Consider the following 12279-nt stretch of genomic DNA (forward strand, 5'->3'; position numbering starts at 1 on the left):
TTTTTAAAAAATAGAAAATCTACATATTATTATTATTATTAATCAATTCAGACAGCACATCTCACCAATAGATTGAAAGAAAGTTTGAACTTCTGGAAAATGTCAACAAAGTCTCTGTCATTTGGGGGCCTGGCTCTGGCATTTAACATTCCATCTGTTGAGTACAGTATTTAATCATCGGTCAACTCATTATCAGATAATAAATCTACTATCGGGTAAGAGCGATAGATTTATACAAAAAATAATTTTTTTAAAATAATAAAATAAACTCAAAAGCAATGTGAAACTAATTGAACATGATGAATCTGTGGAAATAATCTATATAAATGGTCATATTCATTAATTCATTTACTGATTTATTCATTTTCTATATATTAATTAATTTATTTATTCCTTGATTTAATTGTTTGTTTATGTATTCATTTTATAAATTTTATATTATTTATTTAAATCTATTAATTCATTCAGTTTTTAATTTGAAAATGGAAATAAATAAATATATATATATATATATATATAGATCTGTATAGCACATTTCCATAGTTCAAAGTATACAATGCTCAGTTATCCACAAAGTTGGCCATGTGATAAAATGAATTTTCCCGGTGACCTGTTAGGATTCTTTTAAAAAATGCCTCATTTGTCTATTGGTTCCAACCAAAGTTGATTATCTTACTTATAAGCGATCTTAGTTTATGATTTGTGATAATAAAAATCATTTTTCAAATTGGCAAATGAACACACCTAAACACATGTGCCCTAACGCATACCCACAGTATCAACAATGTTGAGAACACACCTTAGACCATATCCTAATTATTTTATATATATTTTATTTATATTTCATTCTAAAGAGAGAGAGAGAGGGAGAGAGAGAGAGAGAGAGAGAGAGAGAGAGAGAGAGAGAGAGAGAGAGAGAGAGAGAGAGAGAGAGAGAGAGAGAGGAGAATGAGATGATTTTTAGAAGAAACGAATTTATTTTAAGCATACCCTCATGTTCCTATCACATAGTTAAATATACATAAACTATCGAATTTCTCAGAAAGAAAATATATATTTTAATTGTATTTTCTTGCTTTGATTTTTTTTACTTTTTCTGTCTTCTTATTTTTTATTTTTTTTTGTTTCGTCAATAAAGTATTCAACTCTAATCTTTGTTTTCTTAAAGTACTTTTTTTTTTTTTTTGGGAACATTATTAGGTTCTTCAAATTTATAATTAAACTATTTCAACTGTGCTTAACAAACAGCTAGAAACTGTCCTGCCGCTACAATCAATGGACAATACCAGTCGCTGGTTTTAGTTTTGGTAAGAGAGAGAGAGAGAGAGAGTTGTCAGATGTCTTCATATTTTTGGTTATATATCTGAAAGTAGGTAAGGTGCTATCATTCTAATCATTAATATAAATTTCATGGTTTTTATTAAGCAAATTGCTGCTCATATTTTGTCTTTTTTTAAAAATTGTTTTGTGTTAAAATGGAAAGAATAAAACCAAAAGTCCTGGCAAGTTTTATTATTGAGGTTACTTCCGACTGGCATCTTCCATAGTTTATATGACAATGATAAACATCTACATCATCCTAGCTAAATGGCCTCAAACAACAACAGACAACATTGGGAGGGGGAAATAGGAATTCTTTTACTACAACAAATTTTACTACAACACTAATGGTAACAAACTTGTTCACATATTAAAAGATAAAAAGCAGTCCAAAATTAAGTGGTGGGAAAAAAAAAAAAAGAAAGAAAAATATTTAAAACCCTAAGATATGAATACCATAAGCTATTCTTGATCTACAGAAGCATATAATATACTATCAATTAAAAGCAAAAATTTACAAGGCATTTATAAAAGAAAAAGAAAAAAAAAACTTCTAAGGAAAATTTAAATGAATTTGTTTCTTGGATTACAATACAAGTTATTCAGGTGCTAAGCTCTCTTTAAAAAATGTATAAAAATCGGTGAAGCATTTAAAAAAAATGAAAAATACACATGAGATAATTAGATAGTTCATCATCCTTTCGAAAAACAATTTAGACCAGAATATCAATCTCTGCTTTTGTTCCACAAATCTTAAAATTAATTAATAGGAATTCAAAATTAATCTTTAAAAATGGAAGAACAAAGGTAACTTTTGACATGATGAGGATAATTGTACAATAATATATTGAACCAAAAAGTCCTTCAATCCTAAAATCAGACATGGCTCCTTGTTCCCAAATTCTAAGAAATGCACAAATTGCATTCCTATCCATTCAATTATATTTTCATGCGATAAACGTGTTTAAAAATCTATCAAATATGTTAATAATAATGAATATGACAAATTTCAATAATTCCACATTATAATATTATAATAGTTCTGGTATCAAAAATGGGAACACTCATCACACACCAGATAGACAACTCAGAAGACCGTCAAATGGGGTAACTTTGTCAGTGTGACTTTGGGCCCATTAGTAGACTAGGTTTTAATTTGTGGCAGCTGTTTCCTTTGATGAGAAACCAAGTCTTTCAAAGAGCAAAACAAATATAAAGACTATAACAGCACACAAGAGAAATATATAATTTAAAGAAAAACAAATATATCCTCTAAACAAAAATTAAAAAAGAATTAAGTGATTCCTTCTGGACTCCGGATCTCAACAATGGCAGAATAAAGAAATAGAGCACCATGGAAGAGGAAAACAAGTCTAGGAGCATAGAAGCATGTGGCTTTTCCAGCGTGGTCTCTGATATGATTGAATACTTACAAAGGCCTGCTCAATCTCTATATTGTCGTTTGAATTCACAGCCAATAAAAAAATCAGTTACCAAGATTTTAAAAAAGAAAATAACTGCAACATCCACAATGTTGAGAATACTTCTAATCCTCCCAATCCACAGATCAATGTATCCCCTAGAGGAAAAGTTACCCCAGGTGACGGTCATGCCTCAAAAACCAGTGTAAAAAATAATTGTCTTAATTTTTTAAAATAATGACGGTTATTAATTTTTATTTGACCACAAAAAAAAACATTGGGGGAAAAAAAACATGCCTGTAAAAACACTGCATTATTTGCTCCTAAAATAATAATTATGAAAACACCAAAAATATGTGAACAGCCTTGTTTGGAAAGATTAATCAATTTTGACTTAACTCCCTTCTAAATTCACACCTGCCAAGTTGAAATTGACAAAAGCATTACAGATGACTGACAATAATCTAGCTGTTTTGTTTTTTTTAATCGAACTTCTTCCAATCTGAATCTCTTCTATACATAGTTAACACATTTGACTTTTCCTATATTTTTGACCATTCTAATGTGAATATTTGTCAAGACCAAAATCAATGTCACAAGACGTTTTTGTTCTTATTCATATAATATTAGGATCGAATTTGAACATTTCCATAAATATTAAAAGCCGCTATAAAACTTAAACTTGTGTATAATCATGACAATTAATTAATTAACAAATATGAAACGATGCAGGCCTATGTAGGAAAAAATACTTAATAAACCAATGAGTGGATGTCGTTGGCTCCCAAAAACTGAACCATTATGGTTGCCAGTAGGAATTTTTTTTTTTAAAAGAACAAAACTTCCAGAAAACAGGAAAAATGTGGAACATATTTCACGTAAAGAGTCTCTTTGGTCAGCAGACAGCTTAAAGTCAGCAAAAATATCAGAAAACAGTCTTTCACCTATGGTATGGAAGGGGGCATAACGTTTCTTGAGGCATTATGTGTCTCATGACAGGAATCACTATCAATATTCAAAAGATAAGGAGCCAGTTTAACTTTTAACAGATAAAAGAGCGAAAATTGAACAAGCCGAAATCCGCTAATTAGAAGACATCTGGCAGCTTTGACCACTAAATATGATCACGGGGATTAGATGTAAGGTTGTCCATTGAAACAAAAATGTCACCCTCGAGACTATATTTCAACCAGCAAGTTATAACATAATGAATAATTCAATCAATCAATAAAATAGTTTATAGATAAATAAATGACAAATCTAATTATCAATAAATCATTATAAAATGAAGCAAGTAGAAATGAAAGTAAATAAAAGTAAATCTTTAAAATTAAATATATATTTTAAAAATGGAATGAATGAAATAATTGACAGAAGCAAAAATTGAAGAAGAAAAAGTCCGCAATAAATCTGAGTGTAAAAACATAAAATGTTGTAAATTAAAAATAAATAATAAATTAACACGTTTTAAGTTATTTCAAAGATGGCCCCTTTATTTGGGCTCATTCATTTCAATATTTTTTTCTGGTTCTCTAGACTATAACGTGGTCAAAATGCATCTATAACTATAGTTGATATTCAAATTAGGATCAAATCCTCACAAAAAGTGATTCCAAGTGAAAATGATACGTCAGATATTACATTTCTACAACTGGATGTTACAAAAAAAATTAATCACTACTTACAACAAACAAAGTAACGGGAGAAAAGTGCAAAATGAAACTTGGAAAAAAAAAACACACACATAATTTAAAAGAAACATTAAAAACAAAACAAAATATGTAAAAATAAAAAACCAAGTCAAACAAAGTGCACATTGAATTACCTCCTGGATAACGTCGGCAAGGGTGAGAGGAAGAAAGAAAATAGAGGTAAAAGCAAAACAAAACATTACAAATAAAAAAAAGAAAAGAAAAGGAAACAACTTTTCAATGTGACGAATCTAGTATGGTGTAAATTGATTTCTATATATAGTGTAAAATAATAATAATAATAATAATAATAATAATAATAATAATAATAATAATAATAATAATAATAATAATAATAATAATAATAATAATAATAATAATAATAATAATAATAATAATAATAATAATAATAATAAATATAATAATAAAAGTTCAGATATTAAAAAAAAAGAAAGAAAGAAAAAATAGAAAAGAAAAATTTAAAGGAAATGATGAAAAGATTGGGACTGGGGGAAAAAATGAATCAATTTCACGATTTCGTGAACCATTTCATATGTGGAAGAAAATTACTTTTATACCATGGGTTGGCTTTTCTTTCCCTAATGGGATTTCTACAATTCAAGCCAATTGAAAATTGATTGAGTAATTTTCGATCTTGGCATAAAGAGAACTATTCTGAATAGATTAAGAGAAAATACAAAATCAAGTTAATGCTTATTTTATATACATGGTTTTAAAAAAACATATTTTTAAAAATTATCTTTTAGTTCTGTGAATTCTTTAAAAAGATTTTAATATTTACCTCCAGATTGGCGCTTCTTGTTTTTGGCTCCTCTTTCTCTTTTCCTTCTCTCCAATTCCTTGAAGGCCTCGGCAGCTTGCTGCAAACGGGCCACAAATTTCTCAATGTCGTCAAAGCAGTGATTCAACAGTTGCTGGAAATTGAAGAGGCAATAAACTTTTTTTTTAAACAAAAAAATAACAACAAAATCTCAAGGAATTACAAAACACCAAAAGTGTTCTAAATACAATGTTCTACCTTCACCAGCATGACATAATATGTACGAGTTAATAGTAAATAGTAGACACTGACCACATCCCTCTCCATAATCTCAGTGGTTCCTCCATCTATGTCCTCCTTTTCCCTAATGGCGCTAACACGAGCCAGCATAGAATTCTGTGGAACTCGCGACGAAGCTCCAAATTGAGTCTGTCCGTAATGATCTCTCTGGTTCTGGTTTTCTAAGGATGAGGGAAAGAAAGGGGGGAAAATGGGTAGGCATTACATTCAAAAATATGAACTGTAATAGATATTGAATGGGTATTTTGATCAATGGGGAAAATAAGTGAAAGGGATAGCTAATTCCTTGGTTGCAAGACAGGAGAGATAGATATATAACTATAAAAAAGTACGGTATAATTTTTTAATATTTATATTTCAAAAATATAAATTTGTACCTAAATGTATCTTATTTGTCAATTAAATTAGCACTCAGACATTAAATTATTTTATTGTATAAACATAGGTAGTGTCTGCGTGATCTTATGTGAGAGCATATAAACGGTGAGAGAGAGAGAGAGAGAGAGAGAGAGAGAGAGAGAGAGAGAGAGAGAGAGAGAGAGAGAAAGAAAGAATGGGAGAATCTAAGAAGAGAGGAGTCTATTATCTTACCTAAGTAGTCCCGCATGTTCTGGAAGTTGTATGCTCCATTAGGAGGTTCAGGGGCAGGGCCCACTGGAGGGGGTGGAATCTTAGACCTGAGGTGAGAAGAAAAAAGATTGCATAACACAAAGAAATGAGAGGGGAAAAAATGAAAAAGAGAAATAATAATAAGAATAATAATAATAATAATAATAATAATAATAATAATAATAATAATAATAATAATAATAATAATAATAATAATAATAATAATAATAATAATAATAATAATAATAATAAAAACTTGTGTTTTGTTTGGTTCTTGGTTTTTCTTTTCATTTTATTTCTTTCTATTATTTTTTATTGTTAATTTTGGTTGTCTTATTGGATTCTTTGTTGGGTTTTTTATTGTCTGTCTTGTTTTTGTTGTTATTTTTTTTCTCTCTTCTCTTTGTGAAAAAAAAATGTCATCATTCTTAAAGCCATCGTCTCACATTTTGAAAAGAAAAAGAAATACAAAATCATGCGATTCAAATCTCATTTTTGTGAAAAAAAATAGTAATTCATTTTTTTCTTCCTGTTACGTTTTGGTGGGGTCTCAAAACACAATTCAAATTATTTAAAGGGGCAGAACTATTTGTATGTCAGCTTTCAAAGACTATTCTAATTTAACTTGATAATATGATATCCCTTCAACTCAATGTTAACATAGTATTGACAACAGTCTGATGACCAAAAACAAATTGCAGATCTCTTTATGTGTGGCTATGTGGTCTTGTGGTATGACATTTGCCTTCGGATCAGAAAGTCCTGGGTTGGGTTCAAGCCTCGCTCGGTGCATAGTTGAGTCCTTGGAAAAGGCTCTTTCAACTCGCATTCTCGCACCATACTCAGGTGTAAAATTGAGTACCTGGCCATTAACAGCGTTGTCTCTGTCGGAAAAAAAAATTGTTATATCGCCTAACAGGCGTCATGTCTCGTTCTACATGTTACAAGTTGCTTTAGGTCAGAGACCCTTTGTGAAGCGCTTTGACCATGCTTGGTGGATATTGCGCTACACAAAAGCTCCAATTTTATTTTTATTTTTTTGTGGGGGGGGGGGGTGGTATTTTTTTTTTTTAATTTTGTTGTTATGGGAAATGGGTTGCCAACTTTTCATTTTTTTTTAAAACTGGGACCTTCATAAAGTTGGTAATATGCTCATATAAAACACCTACCCTTTTCGGCATCACTAAATGCAATCAAATCTTGCCCATGCATAGCCTACATGTTAAACCAAAATAATTTTTTAAAAATAAAAATAGTCTATTGTTTCAAAATACAGCAGGAAAAAAAGTCTACCAAAAGCTCTTTTGATCTCATCAGAGTGGCAATCAAACAATCTATCAAATATGTGATTAAAACTTTTTAAATTTAAAAATCACTCAAAATAACATCATGTTTTTCATTGAAGGCGAGCAGGCCATAAATCAGTTTATACATTGGATGGAATGTTTCGTTATATTAAGACATACGTTTTTGTATTGCATGGAAGTGAGTTTAGTCACTATCATTGCTAACTAATAAAATGCGCATTCATATCGAGCAATATTCAATAAAATTGCTCAAAACACATTACAGGGGGTCCCAAGCCAACAGCAAAAATTAACATGTAGGAGACATGACGCCTGTAAGGCGATAATACAATTTTTTTCTCTCGACAGAGACAAGGCTGTCAACAGCAAGGTACTCTTTGTACACCCGAGTGCGGTGAAACAATGTGAGCAAAGAGCCTTTTCTAAGGACTCAAAATTTTGGAGTTACCCAGAGCGGCCTCGAACCAAAAGAACAGACGTGACCAAAGGTCTTACACTAAAAACCCTTAAAGCTGCAAACCAACTGGTCAGATGATAAAAAGGAGGAACAAAATGAAGGAGTAAGGGTTATTGAGGTTAGCTAACTCGAGCAATCAAACTAATGAACCAAAAAAAAAAAAAAGAAAAAAAGAAAGAAAAAGGGCTAAATTGATAGATAAATTTTAATAATAAGAAGGATTTCTCCCAAATTTATGGATAAAAAAATGTGAAAATAAGATAAGGGCCAGTAATTGACATCCGTTTATAATAAACATAGAATGAATTTTGGCTCTAGCATTTAGTTGTTAGTGGGATAATAAAAGACAGAACGGAAAACAAAAACAAACAAAAATCAAAAGAGAAGAACAGTATGAACTCTTTTATCGTTTTCCCTATTCTAATCTCAATTGTATCTGAACAGCAATAGTGAAAACAATAAAAACAACTTCAATAACAACAATAAGACAGATCCAATAAATGAACAAACATCTCTATTAACAACAACACAGAAAAACAACTTCAATAACAACAACAACAACAACAACAAAAAGTTTCAATGACAGAGACAATTTCAATAACAACAACAGAAACGGCTTCAATAACAACAGAAACAGCTTCGATAAAAACAACAAATAGCTAAAACAAGACAACAACAAAAAAACAAAAAAATACTCCCCCCCCCCCCCCCCAAAAAAAAAATATCATTTCTGATTTTACCTATTAAAAAACAAACAAAAAAAGCATTAGCTTCAACAAAATATGGCAACGAAAAGAGAATTATGAAGTAGCAAAAAAAAAAAAAAAAAATTTTAATAAAAATGAATGGGAATGGAGCTAGGGATCTGTCCGCGAACGTCTCCCTTCTCCAAGCGAAATAAAAGGTAGGGGGGGGGGGGGGGGGTGGAGAAATTAAAACACATAACAACAAAATAAGCTGGTACAATTTACTGTCTCCACAAAATCAGACGTTCTACATTTTTTTAAAAGTCTATGGTAACTATTCAATAACGCATGACTGTATATTATGTACGGAATTAAAATCTTCGTAGTATTTTTAATTTATTTTACCCATTACCTTATTGTTACATATCAAAAGACAATCTGTAAATATTCCCACTCTTTTATTCACCATTAAAAAAAAAAAAAAGATAAAAAGGAAAGAAAAAATATAAGGAAAAATGAGGATTAAAATGAATGCGTGATCGCAAAAAAAAAACAAAAAAAACTCAAAAAAAAACCCCCAAAAAACAAACAAACAAACAAGAAAATAAACAAACGAAAAAGTGCTTGCAAACAAGGGGCAAACATACACATACACCACATATACGCGCAGGTGCACATCCATACACACACACAGAGATAGAGAGAGAGAGAGAGAGAAGAGAGAGAGAGAGAGAGAGCGAGAGAGAGAGAGAGCGAGAGAGAGAGAAAGAGAGAGAGAGAGAGAGAGAGAGCGAGAGAGAGAGAAAGAGAGAGAGAGAGAGAGAGAGAGAGAGAGAGAGAGAGAGAGAGAGAGAGAGAGAGAGAGAGAGAGAGATAGAACAAGGGGCAAACATACACATACACCACATATACGCGCAGGTGCACATCCATACAGAGAGAGAGAGAGAGAGAGAGAGAGAGAGAGAGAGAGAGAGAGAGAGAGAGAGAGAGAGAGAGATTGGGGGTGTACGGTGGGCAAAGCAATAATATTACCACGAAGAAAAGTTTCCAGCCAGCTACTAACTACTACTATGTTTGATTTGAGGACTGAATGAATTCGATCCCAGACTGAATCTGACGAGCCATGCAGGAATGAAGGAGGCGAACTCCAATACTATAACGCTGTCGCTCATGCTTATTATCACGTCTTATTTACAAAAGGGGGGTGGGGGGGGGGGGGGAGAGGGAGGGAGAGAGAGAGAGAGAGAGGGGGGGGGGGGTCCTGATAGCTTAGTTGGTAGAGCACTCGCTTCACACGTAAAGGGACTGAGATCGATCCGGGTTATGTCGAGATTTTTGCTCTGACCCCTCTGCCCACCCAGCAGTAAATCGGTAGCTGGGTCTGTTAGATCTGGCAGAAAGTAATTTGCGATGACAAGCGTCCATTCCAAAGGATAGCAAGTAATTGCTTATGTCCATTTCAGGGTATAGAAACCGGGATAAACTCCTGTCCCATGTGTCAAATGGCTCTGAAGGACTTATTTACAGTATAAATATCAAAAATTATTTTCGCCGCCCCCCCCCCCCACCACCACCATCCCTACCCCCTGCTTCCATTTCATCGCCATCAACCGAATCTAAAGAACATACCACGGATAACCGGGTTTTTTTCTTCTTTCAATCCGTTCCATAAAAAAAAAAAAAGAAAAACAGGAAGCAGATAGGAATGTGTATTGAATAAAGTATGCATACCATAGTGTAATTCTTATTATATACAAAGTTCAGTCTACGGGCCGATATTGGCGTGCACATAATATTTGCAGGTCTGATCAAAACGGGCACAATAGGCTTCAACAGTCACTCCCCTCGTAATGACTTAGTAACTGGTTCTAAACTATCGGAACAATGGCGTACGCACTTATGAAATACTTATCCGACGAACATAAAAGTGTATCCAAAGGAGAAAAACATTGTAAATCTGATCATGTTTGGATTTTTATACATTCTGATCACATGACATGTGAAAAAGTTCTAGCCAGCATGAAGAACATTGTTCGGACGTGACATCAGACTATATTGAATCCCATTATGGGTTTGATTTAACACTGCGGTGTTGGTTTGAGAATATTTGCATTACAACAATAAGCCTATTACAATTTGGGCAATCAGACCTGCAAACAAATCAAAATCGGTCAATATTAAAACACTCCTCCACTCTTGGTCTTAGTAAATAAACCAGTCAAAAATAATACATAATATTAGCCGCAAAACATCACCGACCTGAACTTGTATTGAGTTGGCTCACCATAATTTGTTACGTCACTTAGAAAATAAAAACAAAGGTGACTCCTACGATGATTTTATAAGAAAGTGTACAACGGGGGTGTCATAAAACAGTTTTTGACCAATAATATTGAATATTTCTCTCCCAGGGAAGATCGGGCTCATCCTCTGTCAGGAAATCCAATAAAAGATCAAAAACTATATAGTATCATAATGAGAGATTAGAAAACTTTACTCCCGTATTTCTTCCGTAAAAAGCCATGTTTTTCGGGCTTGGCATAACATCATCTTCTCTAAGACATCAATTACTTTTTTTTTTAATTCATTCACGTTGCTCACCAAATGAGGACCTGAGAGCGAGAGCTGAAGTGGAATCTCTGGAGAGTCTCATTAAAAGGAGAAGATGGCAATGGTTGGGGCATGTCTGTCGCAGACCTGATGAAACGCTGATAAGAAAGGCTCTGCGATGGACACCCCAAGGAAAGAGGAAGCGAGGCCGCCAAAGGAGACTTGGAGATGTACCCGTAGAGAGGGACCTAAAACAGAGAGGTCTGTCCCTCGAGATGGCCCTAAGAATAGCTGCTGACAGGACCAGGTGGAGATCCCTTGCATCACTTCAAGTGCCAGCAGTCCCGGAGAGGATTGAGTGAGTGAGTGACGTTGCTCACCAGATTCACTCCCTTAAAAACTCTCTCCGTGTGGCTCTGTGGCTCAGCGTTACGCACGGTGTCTGGTCTTGTCACAAAAGTCGAGCAATGTTAAGCGTGATCAGTGGTTTGATGGGTTATTGTGATCGTGGAAAATCCTGCTCCTGACGTTGTGTCCTTAGGTTTGCACACATTACCCCAGTCAACTCAGGTATGAATAATTACCTGGATACGAGCAACGGCGGGCTGATGGGGAATAAATGGTGCACTGTGAAGCGCATTAATCATGTTTAATCCGTGGAAATGCCCAATACTCTTTCAAATTTATATCTATTTCACGGCCAAAATTGTTTTCTTTACAAATTTCTCTCAAAAATAGTGATCAGGATGTGGACTTTTCACCAAAGAAAAAAAAATGGGATTAAACCGATAGGAGTCAGATATCATAGACGTTACAACTTCCTCGATGAAAACTGTACGACATGATGTCAAAGTAGAGCTAATCACGGCATCGGCGTGTTGGATGATATGTGTATTACATCGCAGCCATCGTTAACATATAGCCTGACACTAGAACCCTCAAGGACTGGCAGTTTGACGTCATTTTTAAGGTTTGTGTAGCGTCTAGTGAGTTGTCGTTAGTAGAGCTCAAGCAAACGAGTTATTTCATTGGTTGAACTATTGAATACAACTCGCGATTTGTTTTCTTTTGTGACAAAAGACTGGAATTTTGACGTCATTTTTGGTAAGTGTCAGGCGATAACTTCACGATAGCTACGATTACATACAGGTTACTTG

General features: G+C 33.4%; 1 protein-coding gene across 3 annotated transcripts in view; it reads right to left on the minus strand.

Annotated features, from left to right (window-relative positions):
- LOC144978434 (uncharacterized) overlaps nt 1-12279 on the minus strand; it is a 127085-nt gene that overhangs the window by 41465 nt on the left and 73341 nt on the right. For all 3 annotated transcript variants that reach the window (XM_078924491.1, XM_078924493.1, XM_078924492.1), the window contains exons 8-11: nt 6105-6190; nt 5526-5674; nt 5235-5367; nt 66-154 (exon numbers count right to left, since the gene is read on the minus strand). In XM_078924491.1, coding sequence (XP_078780617.1) covers nt 66-154; nt 5235-5367; nt 5526-5674; nt 6105-6190 — 457 coding nt within the window. The remainder of the gene's footprint in view (nt 1-65; nt 155-5234; nt 5368-5525; nt 5675-6104; nt 6191-12279) is intronic.

Source organism: Berghia stephanieae, chromosome 8, assembly GCF_034508935.2.
Source record: "Berghia stephanieae isolate SIO BIC M18660-M18661 chromosome 8, UCSD_Bste_1.3, whole genome shotgun sequence".
In the NCBI taxonomy this organism is placed as follows: domain Eukaryota; kingdom Metazoa; phylum Mollusca; class Gastropoda; order Nudibranchia; family Aeolidiidae; genus Berghia; species Berghia stephanieae.